Source organism: Bolinopsis microptera, chromosome 5, assembly GCF_026151205.1.
Source record: "Bolinopsis microptera isolate Bmic1 chromosome 5, MBARI_Bmic_1.0, whole genome shotgun sequence".
Lineage (NCBI taxonomy): Eukaryota > Metazoa > Ctenophora > Tentaculata > Lobata > Bolinopsidae > Bolinopsis > Bolinopsis microptera.
The window spans coordinates 18,478,543-18,501,297 of NC_087076.1; the positions used below are offsets into that span (position 1 = coordinate 18,478,543).

Sequence of the window (22,755 nt, forward strand, 5' to 3'; positions counted from 1 at the left end):
CAACTTAAGTTCGCCAGAAATCGCCCATGTCAAACTTCGGTACGTGTCGAACTAGAGTCCAATACCTTGGTTCGACAGTCTAACTTCTCTTGTCGAATTTCAGTATGTGGCGAACTTGAGTCCATGTAGCGTACCTTAGTTGAAGTTCGACAGAGTCGAATTTTAGGGTTTGTCAAACTAGAGTCCAGGTAGCGTACCCTAATTCGACAGTTTGTCGAACTAAGGTACGTGTCACTGTCGAACATGTTCCAGAAAGATGCAGTAATTCTCAGTAATCCATCACAAAGCCCGCTATAATTTGTGAACTAACTAGCGGCTGGGCGTGCCTTGACCACGTGCTACAGCCTGCCATTCTTCCCTACGCATTATCCCTTTACTGATCCAGCATTGGATCAGTCCCGTGACTTGATCTGCTGCTTCTCATTGGTACATTCTTCTTTTCTTCTTCGTGTCTTAGCCTGTCCAGCCGTGCATTTGTCAATGTCACTTTTTCAATCCTTTTGCGACTGCATTTGTACGCCTAAGTTGCCTGATCCCAAAAACGAAATGCTCACTTACCTTAGAAATTGTGAGTTTATATGGAGATCATATCGTCTACTTCATATCACTGATGGATGACGAGAGTATCACTCCGGAACAATCCAGAGAACACTTGTACTTATCTCAATTTGTCACATTTCTCACAAGCCAATATATCAACTCTGACATACCCTCTCTCCCAGGCATCATAGAACCCGCAATTCCTCACAAAATAATAAAGAATGAAGTCCCGACACCTCGTATGCCCCTGGAGGTCCACCTTCTGCCGCCCGACCAGGTAATTTACTTTACACACACTACCCTCGGCCTCACCGTGTACAGGATTTATTATGCATGAAATGTGAGGTATTTAAATAATGGGACATTCTTTCGACCGACATGGTTGGGTGATCCGCTTATTAAATTATATGATTGTTATATGCAACATGAGCAGGAACTTTAACCCGTCCCTACTCGTCTCACGACTTTTATTACGATCAAAACACCACTATCTTTGGTTCAACCACCATCGAGAGGCAGCACATATAATTATTTTACGTCGAGCAAGAAAATTACAATTACTCATGATGTAAATTCGAAACCAGGGCGGTTATTTAACCTTGCAGTAACCTGATCTATAAACTGATAAAGTTCAGTGCCATTTGTTAGGAGCAGCGTTCAGTTTGTTGTTTTGTGAACTATATTTAAAAATGTGGTTTTTAATTGTGGTACTGGTTCTTGTGGGCAACTGCGCACTGGGCCTGGGGACACAGGCAAGTATATCCCTACCACTGTAACGACATAAAGGTTAACTTAACATAATAAAACAATTAACTTATAATTACTAATCTCGTTAATTACAATTGCAGAGTACACAAGCCGGGAACTTAGGGGAAATGTCATTACCAGACCTCCAGGAACACTTGACTAGGAGCACCCAGCAGGAACTGCAGGCGGAGTACATGAGGCTCAGGCTCGAGCAGCACATGGACCGCTTTACCGTCGCAAAGTTAGTATTTGCACCATCGTGATATTAGTATTTCACTGTCGCAAAGTTAGTATTTGAAACATCGTGATATTAGTATTTCACCGTCGCAAAGTTAGTATTTGCACCATCGTAATATCAGTATTTCACTGTCGCAAAGTTAGTATTTGAAACATCGTAATATTAGTATTTTACTGTCGCAAAGTTAGTATTTGCACCATCGTAATATCAGTATTTCACTGTCGCAAAGTTAGTATTGGCACCATCGTAACATAATATTAGTATTTTACCGTCGCAAAGTTAGTATTTGGAGCTTCCTAATATTAATATTTCAGTTAGTATTAAACATTTCGATGGTGAAAATTGTCACCATCGAAATGTTTCGCTATTGCAAATTTTTTATTTTCACCGTCGTAAAGTTAATTTTTGTTATGGCCTGGAAAATTTCTTCGCCGTAGCTAAATTGCCACAATGTAAGTATCTCCAAAGTTAAAGTTTGTTGGCTCCCCTGATGTCCAAAAATGTCGGTTACAAAATCAGTATAATCTACATTTTTTTGTTATCGTTTTGTACACAGGCCCTCATTCTGGATACTAACCTAGAGATCATATCTTACAGTTTAAATCCCTCCTGCAATAACCGTTATCACATGATCCTCCTTATTTTGTACCTGACTCTGGCTACAATGGCATTATAATATGTACAATGATGATATGATATACACTCTCACTATCTCACAACACAATATAGCACTTCGTGACACAACCAGGAACACATAATACACTTTCTCACTATTACCTGATATATACCGTCTAGAAGCGGTTCTGTTATCTCACTAGACCGGGGTAGTGATCTGGTTGTGGTCTAGTAGACTAATGATTCTCTCTCTGTTTATCGTTCTTTTGTTTGAGTAAAAACACCATGCAAACATTTTTAAGACGTGTTTAATTTGATTAGCACTTTCGGGTATCATCCCAAAGACAAAATGGGCACTTTTTGGCTGTTTTACATTTTGAAATGGTATAAGTCACGTTTTGTTTTTTTGTTCACCATGATTTTTTGTCGTTGAATTTTCATTGTTTTGTTTTTTCAGGTTACCAGCAAACATTAGGAAAAACAGATATTCAGATATTTTAGCGTACGATCACACTAGAGTTAAACTACAACAGCTACCCAACGACCAGGTTAATATTTATTATTCAAAGTAAAGCTACATTTTCGTAATGGCGAATATAGCGTGAAAATTTGATGTTTTTTGTTTATTCGAAGAAAAAAATCCAAAAGAAAATGGTACAGGCAACGATCTCATCACTCATGGAATTCATGAACTTGCCTGTTTTTTTACTTTTAAGAGTGGCGAAACTTGATATTTGATGATTAGTTCACGATTCATTGCCTTAAAATCCCCTCAAATATTGATTTTAACAAGATTTACGTCTCAGTATTCGGATTACATTAATGCAAACTACGTTGACGGTTACAACCAGGAAAGAGCTTTTATCTTCACCCAAGGACCTTTGCCACACACAATCGGGGATTTCTGGCGAATGGTAAGTTCCGGAGTCTCTCGCGGGATTTTCTTAATTGAAAAGATATCCTGATTTGGTTTCAGGTTTATTGAAACAATATGTATTAACAGTTTGGGGTACACGAACTCTAGTTAGACACGCACCTTAGTTCGACATGTACTATATAATAGTTCGACAAACCCTAAAGTTAAAAGTTTAACTCTGTCGAACTAGAGTACGCTACCTGGACTCTATTTGGACACGCACCGAATTTCTACAGGGGTGATTTCTGGCGAACTTAAACTATCGAACTAGAGTCACAGTATGGTTTCTGTGGATTGTCTACTATATTCGAGACTTCCACTACAAGTGTCTAATAAAACAACTCTCCCTACAGGTTTGGGAGCAAGGGGTCTACTGTATTGTAATGACCACCAAGTGTCTGGAGAGAGGCAGGACGAAATGTGGGAAGTATTGGCCCGAAAAGAACACGCAAATTCAGCACGGTTTCTTTGTCGTGTCCTGTACCGAGGAGCTTCAGACCCCAGATTATGTTAAACGTACTTTTACCATCAGCTTCCCTCAGGTACTGTCGTGAGATAGGCTTTTTCATATGTACCATTGCATTTACGTACTTTATATTTTGTACTTCCCTTGACACCAAAAATACAGTTCTTATCGCACAGGCTTATTACTTTAAAATTAACTGCACTGCTTACTATAACTGCTATAAAATTGATATCAGTGTTTTTAGTATGGTGTTTTCTAACCCCACCTCCATGCAAGGTGGATACAGAAGAGTCCAGAGAAATTGTTCAGTTCCAGTATCTGACCTGGCCTGACTTTGGGACCCCGCCCTCAGCGGAGGGAGTGCTGGATCTCTTACACGAAGTTAGACAGTATCAGGCAGAACGGCTCGCTAAAGCAGGTAACCAAAATTATTTTATTAAATCATAATTTATTTTTCAATCAAACAATTAAATGTCAAAATAGAAATTTTAAAAAACTGTCTCCTGAAACTATGATTCTCACACAGGCCACAGCTATACTTTACCATTTCCTTAGTTCCTTATCATTTCAGGGCCATCATTCGAAGGACCAAGTCACGGGCCCCCCATCATAGTACACTGCAGTGCGGGTGTAGGACGGTCAGGTACATTTGCTGCAATTGACATCTGCATGTCCAGTATCTACTATAAGAAGAGTGTCAATGTTATGCAAACTGTCCGTCATATGAGATCACAACGAGCCCACAGGTAATTACCACCTTATTATCTAAATTATCAGCTAATTATCTCTTCAATCACAGATTACCAGACCAGTAGTATAACTGCTATGAAAATTACGTTTTTTATCAACCCCCAAAGTTCATAAATTGCTTATAAACTTTCACATCATAAAATTCAAAATCTTTGCACCTAAATCTTGAAATCTTTAATCTAACGGACCATTTGTTGTTCAGTATCCAGACTCCAGACCAGTATATCTTTATCTACACGGCAATAGTGGAACAGTGGGAAGCCATGGCTAACGAGGACACGTCCTCTATATCAAGCTCTGACCTCTCCGACAACATAGTAAACGGGAACAGTTACTCAGAACTTTAGTAGGGCTGTCTTTAGGAAATATTGATGGTAACCATCATTATCATCTTCATACTCACCATTCGTTAGAAACGTTAACGTTGTCAATTAGATGTGCGCTGTTTTGCACAGACACAGTTTCAACAGAGATAGTGCGAAAGAGAGAGAGAGAGAGGCGCGTGATAGTCACGTGACAAACTCTGCGAAAGTAACTATGGTAACTTGCTCTAGAACTACATGTTACACTGACTGGTTCCCATACACAATGTGGACGTTAAATATGTGGACGTCGTTGTCAGGACGGTATCACGAGAGCAACGCTGTAACGCCTCCCTACACCTATGCTACATATAATAGCTCCTCAACTGCAGATGTATTTCCGTGAGGGACACGGATAGAGAGAGAAACCTGGGTTTGTGCTGAATACATGTTTATGATAATATCAGCTATTTTAACTGTTATAAAAGATGCATCCTTGTGAGTGTGGCGCGTGTAGGTTTAGCCGTGTTCATCAAGTTTTTAAATTTCAAGATTTGAAACAGCAGTATTTTAAATGTGTGCTAACGCTTAAAAACGGTTTTGTAATTAATTCTTAAGTCATTTATTAATTCTTAAGTCATCTGTGCGTTTGTGTTATGTTTTTTGTTCGTATGTACGTTTCACGGTTATCAGTATCACCATTCGTCACGGAGAGATATAACAACTCACACACATTCAATATTCATATAATCCACTCGACAACTTAAATTTGATTTGAATAAGATGAATAACTGTGACATGCTTGTTATTGATTTCTGAATATGAATTTGAAATTTGATACACTCTATAACGGGAACTTAATAAACTTATAAACTAAAATAGTTGCTGTAAAACGAAATCACATATTTATATTGAGTGTTGCTTTTTGTAAGTATTTTCTTATATATAACACTAGTTTTTATTGATCAAGATATTCAAAATTTTCATTGCATCAAAGTTTTATCCGGATATACTGCTTCCAGTGCCTTGATGGCGACTTGTTGCTTGTGTCACTCTCACCGACCTCACTGATTGGTCAGTGGTCAAAATTTCAGTCAAAATTGCGAAATTTCGGTCAAGGGTACGGCAGAAAAGCTCCTCTTCAAAAATCTTCTAAAGAATTAAAAGTAGCAGTATTCTTCTAAACTTACGACTTTAACATTTAAGGAACTAAAAGTAGCTGTATTTCGCCGTTAAACTACAGCTTATACATTATATTATTAGTATTAATGTTATACTGTTTACATCATGATTGAGTCGTAATTCAAAAGCTAATTTGACAAGAACAAAGAAGTGCGGCTGGTCGCGTCACTTGACGTCATTTTGAATATGTCCTACTTGTAGGACATATTTTGGAGGACTTCGACGCGCCGCGCAAACTAGCATTCTTGCTTCGCAGAGCAACGATCTCGATGGGTTGACACCGTCAATCAAGACATATTCAAAATGTTCATTGCATCAACGTTTTCTCCGGATATATAACTGCTTCCATTAAGTTGATTGGACCTGTTGTAGCGCGATGCACTACTGGGCTTGTATCACGTGGTGACCCCCACGGTCGCTTCACTTCGTGCGCGGCGGGTCATACAACGTATGACAATACTGGGCCGCGCCGCGCATCCAATAATCAATTATGCTTCTCGCAACCACTGTGCACTGGGCCCCGCCGCGGCTGTGAGGGATTGACATCGTGAATCATGAACTGCTCCCACTACATTGATGGTGACTTGTGTCATTCTCACCGACCAGCGAAATTTCGGTCATGGGGATGGCTTGCTACACGTTGTATACCTTTGTCATACGTTGTATGACCCGCCGCGCACGAAGTGCGCGGCTCCCCCTGTATCGTCGAAGCGACCGTGGGGGTCACCACGTGACCACGTGATACAACTACTCCTGGGGAGCCAACTTTAAATTTACGAGACGGAAATTTTGTTGAAAACCGGAAGGTTCTATTTATTTTACTTTTGGAGATATACACCAGTCGGTAGGGTTTGCTGGGTAGAACTTTGAGTACCTCGATCGTATCTTGTACCTTACTGGGCCGCGCTCAGCCTGTCATTCCGCCAAATCTTTATTCGGTTTATGAACATAATAGCCTGGGGTCCTCAGGTAACTTGTACCATCCTCAGTGACCATGTAAGTGGTAAGATGGTCATTGGTCATTCAAGAAAAATTCAGTAAAAACAGCGAAATTTGGTCGCAGAAAGCTTTGTAGGTTTACAACCTACCAGGACGCGCGCCGAGTTGGACTCGTCGACGGTCCAATATATGGAACAGATATTTTACGAGTATCACCCGTTAAAGAAAGCTAAAATTCGAATACGTCCTACCAGTACCACTACCGGTAGGACATATTCAAAATGTTCATTGTATCAACTTTTTCAGCTCCGGATATATACTGCTTCCACTACCTTTGACCTTGATGACGACTTGTGTCACTCTCACCGACCTCACTGATTGCATGAATGCATGGTCAGTGGTCAAAATTTCAGTAAAAAATAAAAACCGCGAAATTTCGGTCAAGGGGACGCGTTGACCATTGTTAATAGGTAGTGCGCCATCGCACATCGACAGTGAGCCGCGCGTACCGACTGTAGGATGGTTTTTTAGCGCTAATTTTGGCCAGCACAATTGTCTTCAAACAAATAGATTGTAGATATTGAGTATCCTTCCCGACCTCCAATTGCAACAAAAATTGGTAAGCTTACTCATAGACTTACAAGGAAAGTGTCCGAAAAATTTAAAGCATATCCAACCATTAAACATTATGTTATTGACGAATGTTACTCGTCTAAATTTCTTCGAAATAGCGCGCGCCGCTTTCTTCTCGAAGCAAGTGCTACGAAGCAAGTGCTACGAAGTAGCGCGCGCCGGGCCAGACCATTAACAATGGTCAATTATGTTCCAGCTAAAAGCAGTGTATTTTGCTCCATTTTGATCACTATAATATCAACTCCGATATCCACCAAATTTTCGGACAGTTGTGAAACACAGTGGCTGCAAAAGCGCAAATTGCGAACTAAGTATTTTGCGCGTTTTCGCGCGTTTTGACAGGATATATATTATAAGCACTCTTTAAATGCTTTTCATAAATTCCAGAACAATCCTTTTAGTATGATTTTTAATACAACATACAATTTATGGTCTAAATATCATTATCTAGCAATTTTGAAATTTCTAGCTTAACTGTAAATAGAGTTAAGTGCATTTTAAAACAAGTAAAAGTCTTCCATTTTGTTTTGATCATAACAATATTTTAACTAAGTAAAAGTAATTGAAAGCCCTATTGGTGATTGAAGGTCGTCGCCAATTTTCAGAATGATCTCATTCAAGGAACCGAAGATATATCCGAATAATACGACAAAAATCAACGAATTTGGCCAAATTGCGCGACTTTCATTACCTGAGGACCCCAGGCTATTATGTTCATTAACATAATAACCGAATATAGATTTGGCGGAATGACAGGCTGAGCGCGGCCCAGTAAGACTTTCACAGCTACTTTTGCTTTAACGGGTGATACTCGTAAAATATCTGTTCCATATATTGGACCGTCGACGAGTCCAACTCGGCGCGCGTCCTAGTAGGTTGTAAACCTTCAACTTTTGCTCCAAAAGCCGCGCACCATCAAATATGGCACCTAGGCGAAACTCACTGATCTTTCCAAAAAGGTATGATTGATGATAAATTTGGTATTGTGAAAATTCTCATACATCATAGTCTCTAGAAAACAGTGGTACAAAAATTTTAAAAATCCGAGCAAGTTTATTTTTATCGTGCACCCCTATAATGTTAATTGTTAATGGTCTGTCCCGGCACGCGCTACTTTTAACTTTGTTGACCATTGTTAATGGTGTGGCCCGGCGCGCGCTACTTCGTAGAACATTTCGAGAAAAAAGCGGCGCGCGCTACTTCGAAGAAATTTAGACGAGTAACATCCGTCAAGGGGACGCGCGGCAGCCCGCAGAAAAGCTCCTCTTCAAAAAATCTTACAACCATTTTTCCTTGATCCATCAAAGATTTCTCTAGATATACAGCTTTAAGTACTTCCATCGTAATTCGTAACTTGTAATTTATATAGGAAGCAGTAAAACTATAAGTATAACAGCATTTTTATGTTCATATGGAGTTACCTGAGGACCCCAGGCTATTATGTTCATTAACAAATAAAGATTTGGCGGAATGACAGGCTGAGCGCGGCCCAGTAAATATGGAGTGGCAAGTATTGCAGCACTTTTAGTTTCACTGCTATATTTTATAGTATAATTAGTACTATTGAATATTTGAATCGGGCTACCAGGTTTCTTATCTATGACTATATTCTATACTTACAGTATACATTTTAAACTGCTGAGATTTAATTTATCTCAGATGAATTTTGCACTTTTTATTGAAGTCGAGAGACTGATTGATAAACTTATAAAATATTAACGGGCGCTTTACTTGAACTCTTTGGAAATCAGTTGCTTGAGATTATAACCTTTCTTATCTGGCTTAACAGTGTTTTTCAAGACCATACGTTCAAATAAATTAGAATAGAGTCAATTTTATCAATAATGCAATGTTATATTAGATAAAATCAACTTTGGCATCAAATTCCTCTGTACTGTGGCCGCATTCATCAGCTGTAAATTTGGAAATGTGAACACATTATTTTTGAAAAAAATGTATAACCAATTTTTACAAAATTGCATAAACTCCTCAAATTGCATCATTATAATTAATTATAATTCATAATATTTCATCATTACTCATTGTAAGCCTGTAATTATTAATATGATAATGGGCACATGATAAGGAAAAAAATGTTACTTATAAAATAAGGGTATCTTTGGATGCTTGCATTTTAAATAGTAGTTGTAGAAATTAGGAAGTATAGTAAGGTAGTATAGTAAGGTAGTGCACTAGTGCAGGTAGGCAGTCATAGGAGCCCAAAAATCGACATCACCATAAAACAGTACACCACTATAACAATTGTCAAGTTATAACATTTAGTGAAGTAAAGAACCATTGTTAACCATTGCAGCGCCCTATCATGTGCTAGAGGAGTCGGACTTCATGCAAGTGTCCTAATTTTTGAGAGGTTTCCAATTTGTCCCTTTAGCAGTGCATCATCACCAGACTAACATTGCTTCTCCGCACTATGTGTTCTGTCAATATTTTAGGCTACTGATAGATCCGTCAAATTGGAGCAGGACTATTGTTCTGTCTGTTGAACGATTTGTAAGCGTTCCAGATACAAATACTGCTGTCCCACGCTATACTGATGTACTGAGAACGTTCCGGAACGTGCATCAGTCCCCTGACTGAGTCCCGGTGTCCGGTGTGAGTCTGAACTCGCTTCATTGTTCCTCCTTCGTAGACTCTGTGAGAAATGTGTGACTGTGACATAAACGTGCAAGTACAGTATCGAACAGTTGGTCTCCAAGTTTAAGTGTAATTATATTTTAATTTTGACCTTAAAGCGGCCAGATTTTCGCCACCATGTTATAAAACTTGAGATCCACTGGAAGTTACAACTTATAGATGATTCCCATGATTTAACTGAAAATATGGATTTTATTTTAAAGTCCATGATTTGGACAATAAACAGTTAGGATTTAAGGAATGCAAAAGTACACTGACCTGATGATATCTTGCAGACCCACGATCACGGCCCCATTAACAAGATCACAAGTTAGAGCAGTAATGGGACACTGAAATTCGTGAAAAATTAATTATCCAATTGGTAACTAATGATACTAATTGTATCATTAGAATGCGAAATTCGGTGAGAAAACCACCCGAAAAAATAAGGAAACCGAAAAATATAACCATAAAACTTGATAAATTCCAACTAACAAACCACCGATGTAAACTTCTTACCAATTAGTTACAATAATGTCAGACCTGTGTGTCAGTTACAGTTGTTGTTGTCTCTAGATAGCCGTGTTTGTGAACGCTCCAAGTTCTCAGGGTACAGTCGTCACTTCCTGACACCCACATCGAGCACAAGTCGTTCCATACCACGTGCGACACCTCGCTCTCGTGTCCTGCCCACGTGCAATTATTAGAACTCGTTTCAATTGTAAAAAACCCGTGAATGTGTGATAATATAAACTATTACATTTATTGAAGATTATGTAATGTAATTGTAACGTGATGGAAATATTTTAAACGGGTATATCCTGTCAAAACCCAGGATGCACTACCTGAAGAATTCGTTTTAACTTTGTTTGAAAAGCATTAATAAGATTGCTAAAGTTCATACCTTGAAGTACGTGCAAAAGGTTCCAGGATTTGACAGAGGTAGCGAACTTGCGAATGTAGATAAGTTTGTCAGCTGAAGAGTAAGCAAACTCTCTTCTTGATTTTGCGTAAGCCACATCTGTTATCACCTCTTCTGATGCTGCCTGTAGTTAAATGTAAACGTGAGTGGTATCACTGTAGTCTGCTACAAAAACGTGACTTTATGATTCATGTTCAAAAAGTTGGTTGGAAACTGAAAGCATCAAGTGGTATTCAAAAGTTGAACAAAATTACAGCCTCAATTATCATAATCAAGCAGTTGTTGCCTGTCGGACATAATTCGGACATCACATAAATGGGACATGTGAGCAAGCGAATAATCGGATCTATTCTGATTATTCTAACCTCTGATCCAGAAGAGTTGGTGTAAGTACCGACTAGAGTTCCAAGTTGTAAGTTCCACAAGCACAGTCTCCTGTCTGCCCCACAGCTTATTAAATGACTCGTGCTCATGTACGATTCTTGGGGGACAACTGCTGCACCTGCAATTAATAAACACAGTCACGTGACCTCATTTTACCCTCACGTGACGTCTTCATATCTAAACGTGACGTCATTATACCTCCGGTGACGTCACAAAACCTGGGTTTTTAAGCGGGAGAAGCTGCACTATTGACTATGTCTTATATCCGGACGATTGGAGTAATATGTATATATTTTAGTTGTTTGATCAATTTCGGGTCCAACATTAAAATATCAACATTTAAGTGCACTTAAACACGTTTTCATTTTAAAATATGAAGTAGGCAATCTGAAACAACAAGGAGTGCGGTGCTCTATTAGGGGTCGTTCACATATTACGTAATCAGCTGAGGGGGAGGGGGGTTTCCGAATGATTACGCTAGTGTAATTTTGACACAATAGCTATGTGTAAAACTGATTACGGGGGGGGGGGGGGGGGGGGGGGGGGGGGGTTAAAAATGTTCCAAAAAATGATTACGTAATATGTGAACGACCCCTTAATAAGAAGGAAGATGATTAACAGATTAAAACTCGAAATTGTATTGTGAAAGTTGTATATAACGTTGACTTGATTGAGTCCTAAAATTAAAAACGCCCACTTATTTACTAGTACAATAATTAGTGTAAGGGGTTTTTGCACAAAATTACTGAAATTTGACAGCGTTATTAATTATTAAAAACATCCAAACGCGCGCGCATTGCCGTCACGGTGAATACATTACAAGAGTTTTTTTCCATAAAAATTTATTCGCGCGTTACGCAAACATAAATGAACTTTTGGACTGCAGAAGGACTTTCGACTGAACTGTTCCCGATCGCGGGTCGCAAAAAATCAAGCGTTTTAAGGAATAACTCAGAATGATTTTGAATACTAAATAGATTCCACTACAAAATTTCCTTCAAACTTTCCAGATAGTAAGATTGGTATAAAACATGATAATCTGTCCAAGTTTGGGTCAATATCTGTGACCTGTGTGCCAATTTCAAGATGTCACTTCAAACAACAAAATATTTGTAAATCAGTGCATTCTACGGAATGTGGTCGATTATCTCGAAAACTGAATAACATTTTCAGAGATTAGGGCACAATAGTGACATACTGTGTGAGTTTAACCTCACCAGCATGATTATTAGCCTTTCATCTTTTGTCATGTTGACGGTCCCAAGGCCGTGTAAAGAGGGAGGTTTGTCTCTAGTGCAAAGCAGTGGATCGAGTGCAATGGGTCAGCTGCTCATTCACCTTAAATTCCTTGCAACAGAAACGTCTAGTACTATAACTCAGTCTACTGTCGGGAACGGAATAACTGGACTCCGAGGAGCCAGGAAGACAGTCAGAGGGCAAAGCCAGAATCTGGGACCCTCTAACCTGATGAGATCTACACGAACTTAAATGAGTCGTGTCACATTACAAACTGGATGTCCTGCTTCTCACCGAGACTCACTGGTCAGGAACAGACGAGAAGGTATTGAGCAATGGGGATCTAATCATCAAATGTGGTAGATCAGATGGGGTTCGCAAGCAGGGAGTGGGTATTGTTCTTTCTAAGTCAAGAATTCATTACTATCAGACAGTCCTGTATCTGAACGGGTGATGTCAGTTCGCTTACACCACACAAAACACGTAAACATCAGCGTAGTTATTGGATATGCTACTACGGAGTACGGAGGATGCTATAAGTGCTGACAAAGATGCATTTTACAATCAGCTTACTGGAGTTCTTGACAAGGTTCCTCATCGATCGGCAGGATGTACTTCTTTTGGGTGGGGAATTTAATAGATATCACTCCAACTTATCAGAAACGGCTAAAAAGTCTAAATTTTCACGAATCGTGTGCTTTTTCTATGTAAGCAAATACTTTGCCAACGTTGCTCGATCTTGACGCTCTTTTCCATGCGTTTTATTTGTTGATAAAAACAATTTGATATTACAGTTATGTGAGCCTTTAAGCACGAATTCTGTTAAAACTACTCTCCTGTAAAATGTAAAAACAACTCCTAACATGCAACAACAGCAACGGAAGACATTATGAAGGAGCAGCAACTTCAGGAATGTTTGTAGTGTCAGCTTTGGATCCAATCATGACGTGCAAAGAGCGTGCCGAAATCCAGCTCAAACAATAAACTTTATTAATGTTAAAATCAAACTTGAATAATCTTTAATGTGTGTCACGTCATCTTGCTTAATGGTCGGCTTGCTATGTATCCAGTTGTGAGTTGTTGCAGGGAATCGAGCAACAAACCACATCAGACACGCGCAGCACTTTTAACATTTTATTATTAATTTACAGAAAAACTTTAAACACAAGTCTCGACTGCTTTTCATTGAGTAGTGCAAATCATTGAATGATAAATTTATGAAAATTTGTACGTTACTTAATAACGGGTGATGAATAAAAAATGGGACTACATGTTTTAAATTCCTCAGCTTCCACCTGAACAAAATTTTGATATTTTACCACAACCACCAGTTACTTTGAACGATACTCGAACAGTTTCCGCCCCCATTTGATCAAATTGGTTGATCTTTGTCCCCGATAATGGTCTCGAACTAGGGGAGGGGTCCTATAAACATTTTACAGTAAAGCACTGTTCACAGAAGTCGCCTCACAGGTAGTTAAAGCTTCCATACAAAAAAATTTTTAGCAGAGAGTATGCCTAAACTTCCTATCTATCACATCCTAAAGCGATTTTAGCAGCAGAGGTCGGTAGCCAGAGCTACAGAGACAAAAAGGCCATCCTGTATTATAGCACTTACGAAAATGACCCAATAGGAACTGCTGGTGAGCCACATAACCGGCACCCTACCGAGATCCCTGGTGATCCGTTTTGGCTGTACTCTCGGTTATATTTCCAGGGCAGTCACATGACTAAATGTTTGTTGTCTGAAAGGTGTCAAAGCCCCTAAGATTAGAGATAACACCCAAAAATGGGAAGTCGTGAGCAAATTCGAAAATATGTATAATCTTGACTAAACGCTATATTTTGCTATTGTTGAGAAGAAGTATTTCGGTCTGACTGTTGTCCATACGTCAAGAAGTAGGGAATTGTATGCTTAAGACTAGGGTTCAACACCCATCAGCGTAGCTAAAACCAGTTAGAAGATATTTGAGCTCAAAACAACCTGAGGGGTAAAATTTTACCGTGTGAAAGATCGAGGCTAGGTCAAACTATCGGCTTTAGCATGGTCTATAATGGTACCAAGTAAAAATCAAAGTGCTTGGAGCCTTGCCTGGTGTTGTTCCTACAAGAAAATATCCCAAAGGGTGGAAGGTGGTTCGTTAGGATGGGGCTAGATCGTATTTTTCTGCGAAAACCACATCTTTACTTGCAGCCCATAGGGTTAATTTCGTCCCAAAAGTGATCGACCAAAGTAAATTTTGACAATCTCAACCCATAGAGGACTTCTTTAGAGTCCTGGCAACACATGTCCATGCCCGGAATATGGCTAGCAAGCATACATGGGCCTTAGGGCACAAAAGAAGAGACTGCGCCAACACGATTTTAGGCCCAACTGTACAGACGGATTTTTGAGCTTGAAGAAAGAAGCCCTCCTGAACCAATCAAAATGGGCTCATGGGCGCTTGTCATTGACCATACTTGTTCAAAATTGCCCGCTTTACAACGCTGTTTCATTGGTTTGAACCAAAAATAGTTTTATCGACACATCGCCCGTTAGGCCCTGTTACTGACCTGTTACTGACCTGTTACTGACCTGTTACTGACCTGTTACTGACCTGTTACTGACCTGTTACTGACCTGTTACTGACCTGTTACTGACCTGTTACTGACCTGTTACTGACCTGTTACTAACCTGTTAGTTGTTACTGACCTGTTACTGACCTGTTACTGACCTGTCACTGACCAGTCACTGACCTGTTACTGACCTGTTACTGACCTGTTACTGACCTGTCACTGACCTGTTACTGACCTGTTACTGACCTGTCACTGACCTGTTACTGACCTGTTACTGACCTGTTACTAACCTGTTAGTTGTTACTGACCTGTTACTGGCCTGTTACTGACCTGTCACTGACCTGTTACTGACCAGTCACTGACCTGTTACTGACCTGTTACTGACCTGTTACTGACCTGTCACTGACCTGTTACTGACCTGTTACTGACCTGTTACTGACCTGTCACTGACCTGTTACTGATCTGTTACTGACCTGTTACTGACCGGTTACTAACCTGTTAGTTGTTACTGACCAGTCACTGACCTGTTACTGACCTGTTACTGACCTGTTACTGACCTGTCACTGACCTGTTACTGACCTGTTACTAACCTGTTAGTTGTTACTGACCTGTTACTGACCTGTTACTGACCTGTCACTGACCAGTTACTGACCTGTTACTGACCTGTTACTGACCTGTTACTGACCTGTCACTGACCTGTTACTGACCTGTTACTGACCTGTCACTGACCTGTTACTGACCTGTTACTAACCTGTTAGTTGTTACTGACCTGTTACTGGCCTGTTACTGACCTGTCACTGACCTGTTACTGACCTGTTACTGACCTGTTACTGACATGTTACTGACCTGTTACTGACCTGTTACTGACCTGTCACTGACCTGTTACTGATCTGTTACTAACCTGTTAGTTGTTACTGACCTGTTACTGACCTGTTACTGACCTGTCACTGACCTGTTACTGACCTGTTACTGACCTGTTACTGACCTGTCACTGACCTGTTACTGACCTGTTACTGACCTGTTACTGACCTGTTACTGACCTGTCACTGACCTGTTACTGACCTGTTACTAACCTGTAAGTTGTTACTGACCTGTTACTGACCTGTCACTGACCTGTTACTGACCTGTTACTGACCTGTTACTGACCTGTCACTGACCTGTTACTGACCTGTTACTGACCTGTTACTAACCTGTAAGTTGTTACTGACCTGTTACTGACCTGTCACTGACCTGTTACTGACCTGTTACTGACCTGTTACTGACCTGTCACTGACCTGTTACTGACCTGTTACTGACCTGTTACTGACCTGTTACTAACCTGTTAGTTGTTACTGACCTGTTACTGACCTGTTACTGACCTGTTACTGACCTGTTACTGACCTGTTACTGACCTGTTACTGACTGTGAATGCTTGTTCAGGACTCGTTTACAGGTAAACCCAGCAACTCTGTTTGTCACAGCGCCATCTTCTATCGTTTGGAACAAGTTATCTCCTCCTAACAAGGTATTCAGTGATTAATTAAGATTTGTAATTAACAAATGTTATTTTAGACGATCGGGTTAAATTACTTAATTTAATTAACTTACAAAAAAGTATTAATCCAATGGGAATTTAGCATACATATTCATACGTGAATTTTTCGAAATTTTACAAACACTGAAATGTTGTTAATTTATAGTTAACAAAATCAGCTAATTAATCAATTATTCAAATTATAAGCTCGGTTAACCTGGTACGCTATCTCTCAGCTCATTCATGGCTTGTTCGTCAAACCCCCAAATGTAGATATGACAGTCATCCGCAACAGCTACCTAACAATTAAAACAATGTTAAGTGACTATTGATTTAATACTATTTCTAAAGACTATTTTAACTATCGTCATGTAAAATTGGTAACAAGATCAGACAAATACTGGGCAGAAACCTACTTTGAAAGTGAGTAAGACGGTTATTGTGGCTCATTATCAGTATACTCACCAAAATATCAAGATCTTCCACAAAAAGCATCTTGTTAATACTGCGACTTTTTCTTTCAGAACCGTTTAGTGGTGTTATGACGTCATAGTTTGAGAACTGGAGAGTTCTTGTCATATCCTGAAAGAGTGTTATTAATATTCATATCCTACCTTTAGTCACCGTAAATTTCATACTGCCAAATGAGACCTTGTTTGGAAATGAGAATTTGTGAAATTCCAATGCTTTAAAGTCTACGATAGTGTTAAGGGAGTAGGGAGTTTTTATTAAAATTTTCTCGAAATTGACTTTATATAATAGTTGTTTCTAAAAGAGAGGAGTGATGTCTTTTTACTGCTTTTGATCCAATGGAAAAAAAATTGTTCTTAGCCGAATTTATCGCCGGTCAAATGTCAGCGCTTATGCGCAATTGTAATTGTGCGAGCGATTTTCGATTGCGTGCCTTGAAAATCGAATCTAAAAATCTATCTTCTTTTACACTTTTTTGAGCAGTCACCTTGTAACCTTCAGGATGTGTTCTAGGGATCACTCGAAAGAGATCATCAGGTCAGAACTTTGAGACAGGCCTTTAAAAATCTTATATTTCATTTTGAAAATATTGGACCCCCCTCCACCCGGGGCCGTCTATAAATAAACAGTATTTATAGACGACCATAGCAATAGTGATTGGGGGTTATGATATTTACGTTGATTTCCTAATAAGAATATGTTGCTATGTTTGAGGAGTTCTAATATTCATGAAATTGGAAGTTCGAGAGTCCAGCATGTAATTCTAATAGAGGCCTGTTGCTTGGAGACGATACAAATTTAATTTTATTTCAGTTTGCAAACATTAATACAAAGATGGCTCAATTTTACGATATAAAAGCTATCTTAAAGCTATCTTATAAATTAGATACAAAAAAGCAACAATATTTTAGCAGATACTGATATACTCGTGGATTATTGTGAAATAAACTGTAGGAGAAGATAGATGTTTTGACTCGATTTTCGATAATCGCTCGCGCAATACAATTGACTCGATCACCATAAGCACTGACCTTCGACCGGCGATTACTTCGGCTAGGAACAATATCGAATGACACATATAGAAGCATATTGTTAAAATATGCTTCCATGTGATATTTGTGGGTTGTTTGACCTTTTAAGTGGTAGAATTTAACACCAGGTTTTTAAATTCATCAAGATCCAGTTCATATTTCATTGTAATTTTGTGGGTGGCTGTAAACAGATGTTGTATTTGATCGTGTTGCGTGACCTGTTTTATCAGACATTTTTGTTTTTATAAACAGAGCTACGAGTTCAAATATTATTATTAAGCTGTGTTGCACAATCACGTGACGCCATATTATCAGACCTGAAGATTAAAAGAGTCGCTGCTGTACATAAAGTTGTTCAGTTGTAACTGCTCCCATTTCGTGATCCGTCCCTCGCAGTCCCCTGATAATGTAAGCTGATCAGTTTATAATGTTAAATTCTACAATCTTACGGCTTACTGTTTATAACTTTATAATCTTACAGTTCATAATCTTACAGGTTAATATTTATATAATCTTACATTGTCATTGTACAATCTTACAGTTTACAATAGAGTCTTGAATCTGCTATCCAAAGAGAACTTTCGGGTAGCAAGCAAATAGCTGGCTATAACTGTGATAAGCTTACCGTATTCAACAGAATATAAAATAATCCCGCCATAATCGACCTTAAGTACGTACCAGTAAATATCAAGATGGGAGATTTGCCAGTGTAAGCCAGACCTTCAGGAATGTGTTTGCACTGCAGTGTGGATACCGGAGCGCACGAGTTGTATCTCCACGCCTGGGGGCAGTGAAAAACATTGCAGTGAAAAATTATAAAATTATAAAAATCATTAGATGGTACCAATGTAAAGGGTGGCCCAGAAGTAACTTCCCACACACAACCCTTGAATAACTCTTGAAATCCGTTTCATAATTATACAAACATTTCAGGGATTAAAGTTGTGGGTAAAACTAAGATTTGCTGAACGTTTCGTAAAAATTCGTCAATTACAAGGGTTATGTGTGGGCCACCCTTTTGCAGCATTATTCTCTTACCATGACAGTTCGTCTGTTGGTAGTACAGAAGACTTCCTGCAGTTCTGGTACGTACTGTAACAATAGTAGCTGGTATTTTGAGGAATCTGTTCCTTTACTCTTCTGCGAGCTCACGTACTCGGTTATGTTCTCTCCTGGTAGAAACAGTGGTGTAACAATTCACATGACGTCACACAAATCACGTGACGTCACACAATTCACATGACGTCACAGATCACGTAACCCAACCAGATTAGTGAACGTGATGGGTTTACAAACATGTCTTTGAGTTCAATCACAATACCACGTTTTAAAATAATTCCTTGTGTTTGATAACCTGACTTGGGATCGAACATTGAAACATCTTGCGACCCACATAGAACCCACAGGACTTTCGTGAGGGGGATGTAACAGATACTTGTTATTGTGCCGCTTAAACCTGAAATAGAGAATAGATCACTGAATGTCACTTGACGTCACAGTTCACACACCACGTGACATCACACACCACACAAGTCATTCGACTATATATTCATACTGTAAACTTACATCACATTCTTATTTAATATCAAATTAGAGGGAGTACTGCAATAGAGCAAATTGGAAAATGACCACATGTGTTGCCTACACACGGTGGTGACCCCCTGAAATGCTTGTTAAACAGTTAATGTGTTGAATATATAATGTGCTCTTTGATTAATGAGGGATTTGTAGGCTACAGTGTACAGTGTGTTGTTGAGTGCTTTTAAAAGCTATTCAATAATGATTACTGGATTATGAAATGTTAGCCAGCAATCAATCATGTGCCCGCCATGCCAGTACCAAAAACTTTTAATTTCCTTTTAAAACTTATTTTCAACACATTTAACCCCTGGTTCAAATCTCTACCCGAGTAAATTCGTTGGTTACCAGGTAACGGGACTTTATCATAATTGTTATAATATGTGTCATATTAGCAACAAGAGAAACGCCATTGTTGGACGTGAGGAGAGTGAGGACTCCTCAAACTACATTAAATTAATTCCTTCTGTAACGTCCTCAATAAATGTAATAGATATGTAGTGTTGTAATTAGTTTAAAACTACTGATACATTTTTGAACAATAGAAAGTCTCTCTGTACGTTACTCCTGTAAATAAGGTACCCTAATTTTACATTACAAATGGAATTTAGCATAAGCATGAGCAGTAAGCACTTCCTAATTATCTGATAATGTGCACATGATGGTAAAAGGCGCTTACCCTCAATTTTGTGGATGAGTTGGATGTCTTGTGTCCATATCTTTACAGATCTGTCAAAGCTGCCACTAAGTATCTGCCACGTGTTACTCTCACTGTCTCGGATTATCTGTAACAGACTGCAGTTTCTTTAAACTATACGCATGATAATATAGTTTAGTATACTTGTATATTTTTTAGTAAATGACGATAGACTCAATAAATCACTGAATTATGTAAAAATAGAATTCTAATTTGCTGCCAATCACACGGATTCAATAGTTTTTTAAACTAAGAAACGTATGCATACCAAATATAAAAGCAACATCTTATGAGCCTACCGTGAGACACGTAATAGCTGCCGCATGAGCCTGTCTAAAAGCAGATATAACATGAAGAGTATGATCGCTGGGATAGGAGGATGTCTCGTACATAATCAGTGCTCGGTCGAAACTGGCAGTGTAAACCCGGGAGTCTATGCAGACTATCGACTTTACGATGTCTGTGTGATGAGTAACTGTCTCACCTGAAACTGGCAGTGTTAACCCGGGAGTACATTTGGGCGAGAAGCCGGGGAGAGTAGAAGGACTAGAAGTGAGAGAACTGGGAGGTCGGATAGCGAGAGTCCGATATATATAATCAGCCACTTAAGCCTAAATTCGTTTGATATGATTATAATTCCTGTTCCCTACTTGGGACAAATAAAAATCAGCAAGTTTTCCAGTGCGCTTATATTGGTAATCAATACAGGTAGAAATGATTTGACAGAAATTTAAATGAAATCAAAAAAGAAAGCACATTTTTCATCGAGATATGGCGAAGACAGGGAAGTTCCATCGACCAAATTGAAGGCTTTGACTGATTTGTTAAGTCCTATTATGATTTGTTCTCTTTTGCTGTTCCATGATACACAATAGATTGGGTTGCCTATCTTGATTACCTGCAATATACAGAACTGAAGTACGACACATTAAGTAAAGAATTTCAAAAGTATAGAATTTATAATGTCGTATTATCATAATATATGATATAAGTTTATGTATCTGTGATCAAGAAAGCTGGTTCCGAAAACAGATGGAAGGTCTTAGATGCTTACTTGGTGAGGAATAGAACTAGAGCTCCATGTGATAATGAGCCCATCATTAGATGCAGAAACAAGGAGCTTTGCTTCTTGCCAAAAGAAAAGGTCTGTTACCCAACCTTGGTGTTTGTTAAGGTTCTGAACAGTTTTACCAGACTCAGCTTCCCAAATTTTGATACTGCCATCCTCACTGCCTGAAATTGTGGCATTTTACATTATAGGTTATAACTCGTTCAATCGCTATTTTGTTTAAAATTTTGCACTTTTGAATTGCACTTTTTAACAATTCTATTTTGAATGATCTAGGATTCTTTAACCATAGCTGGCCTGCTAAGATCCTATTCTCATGTTAACTGACACTTGACCGCTAGTTAAAAGTTCTATGTGGCAATAACGAGTATTGGAAAGATCAGTATATTCCTCTAATACCTGTGATGATCTCACGTCTAAGAGGATTAACAGTTATTGCTGTAATTGGTTTGCTATGAACCTCTTTGTGGGTAGTCTTCAGTTCCATATCATCTATCTTTTATGTTCGGGTAGCCAGTAGCCATACTAGCAAATTGAAAGGATTGAAAGGATTTTCATATCAGAGGTTTGAAATTATTTTGAAACATAACTAAGACCCCAGCTAGACCGCACATAACCTGTCACCTAATCGATTATGGGATGCATCACATGCTATTTAACTAGGACCAAAGACTCCATCTCGTACTGCAGTACGTGCTGTCTAGCTAGAACAGAGCCTCCATCCTATAACGCATCAAGTGATGCGTTATGTGCCATCGTTCAAGAATGACGACTGCATCACATACTCAGAAAGTGCCTTATTACTTCTAGCTAGCGCAAAAACGGAAAGATAAGAAGAGGTGTGCACGGGACCTTGTGATGCACCTGCCACTGCAGCTCAAACAATACTACATGATGATAACATAAATGAGGAAATTTCTCCTGTACCGACCGTCAGTGTAACATTCAAATAACATTGGAACACTTAAGCGGCACTTAAGGCACCACTTTTGCGGCACTTGATGGACCATTTTTGGGACACACGCGGCATTAGGATTTGTGTCACTTTTATTATTTGTATGCAGGACTTGGAGAAAAATGGAGAACTGATATTTCATTCTATTGGATTCTGTAAACGCTAACTAAACATGACACGATGTTTAAGATTGTTCTCTTGACTTGTCCATTTTTTCCATTTCAAAATGTTAAGTGAAAGGTTACGAATGGTCGTTTTTACAGACAAACGTGGATTTTGGAGATTGTGGTAGGTAGATCTGAATATTTCGTGTTCCTTACCTACTTACTTCCGTCCGTTACCATGACAACGAGCTGCACAGCGCGCAAGGGTTGCTTGCGG

At 39.1% G+C, this 22,755-nt stretch overlaps 3 protein-coding genes across 4 annotated transcripts in view; 1 reads left to right on the top strand and 2 right to left on the bottom strand.

Moving 5' to 3' along the window:
- Window positions 1-5,523, top strand: part of LOC134815220 (tyrosine-protein phosphatase non-receptor type 9-like) — a 29,596-nt gene extending 24,073 nt beyond the window's left edge. Inside the window, exons 9-16 of the mRNA XM_063823737.1 lie at window positions 723-817; window positions 1,389-1,528; window positions 2,598-2,688; window positions 2,947-3,054; window positions 3,410-3,598; window positions 3,799-3,940; window positions 4,094-4,268; window positions 4,475-5,523. Of these exons, the coding sequence (XP_063679807.1) occupies window positions 723-817; window positions 1,389-1,528; window positions 2,598-2,688; window positions 2,947-3,054; window positions 3,410-3,598; window positions 3,799-3,940; window positions 4,094-4,268; window positions 4,475-4,619 (1,085 nt within the window). The 3' untranslated portion in view covers window positions 4,620-5,523. The remainder of the gene's footprint in view (window positions 1-722; window positions 818-1,388; window positions 1,529-2,597; window positions 2,689-2,946; window positions 3,055-3,409; window positions 3,599-3,798; window positions 3,941-4,093; window positions 4,269-4,474) is intronic.
- The window catches only part of LOC134815824 (cytochrome c1-like), a 94,968-nt gene extending 74,820 nt beyond the window's left edge, over window positions 1-20,148 (bottom strand). Inside the window, exon 1 of the mRNA XM_063824411.1 lies at window positions 20,128-20,148. The gene's annotated coding sequence lies outside the window, so the exon portion shown is untranslated. The remainder of the gene's footprint in view (window positions 1-20,127) is intronic.
- Window positions 9,275-21,954, bottom strand: LOC134815823 (uncharacterized WD repeat-containing protein alr3466-like). Of its 2 annotated transcripts, none has more exons than XM_063824409.1 (17): window positions 21,819-21,954; window positions 21,405-21,583; window positions 21,107-21,248; window positions 20,650-20,834; window positions 20,333-20,438; window positions 19,430-19,531; window positions 19,114-19,247; window positions 18,754-18,856; window positions 18,393-18,475; window positions 17,039-17,155; window positions 16,791-16,872; window positions 16,452-16,556; window positions 11,250-11,386; window positions 10,867-11,008; window positions 10,506-10,648; window positions 10,242-10,312; window positions 9,275-9,981 (listed from the first exon to the last, which is right to left on the bottom strand). In XM_063824409.1, exons 1-17 carry the CDS (start codon window positions 21,904-21,906, stop codon window positions 9,798-9,800), a joined length of 2,103 nt encoding a protein of 700 aa, XP_063680479.1. In that variant the 5' UTR covers window positions 21,907-21,954; the 3' UTR covers window positions 9,275-9,797. The 2 variants fall into 2 exon arrangements, with proteins under 2 accessions (XP_063680479.1, XP_063680480.1); XM_063824410.1 differs by having other exon boundaries at window positions 21,509-21,583; window positions 21,819-21,908.
- Between the last annotated feature and the right edge of the window lie 801 nt (window positions 21,955-22,755).

Coding starts and splice junctions, on each gene's coding strand:
- LOC134815823 (XM_063824409.1), bottom strand. CDS start 21,906: ATGGAACTGAAGACTACCCACAAAGAGGTTCATAGCAAACCAATTACA. Junction 11,387..16,451: donor GCATTCACAGTCAGTAACAG/GTCAGTAACAGG, acceptor TATTAATTGCAG/GTGCAGCAGTTGTCCCCCAA. Junction 10,313..10,505: donor CAACTGTAACTGACACACAG/GTCTGACATTAT, acceptor CACGAATTTCAG/TGTCCCATTACTGCTCTAAC.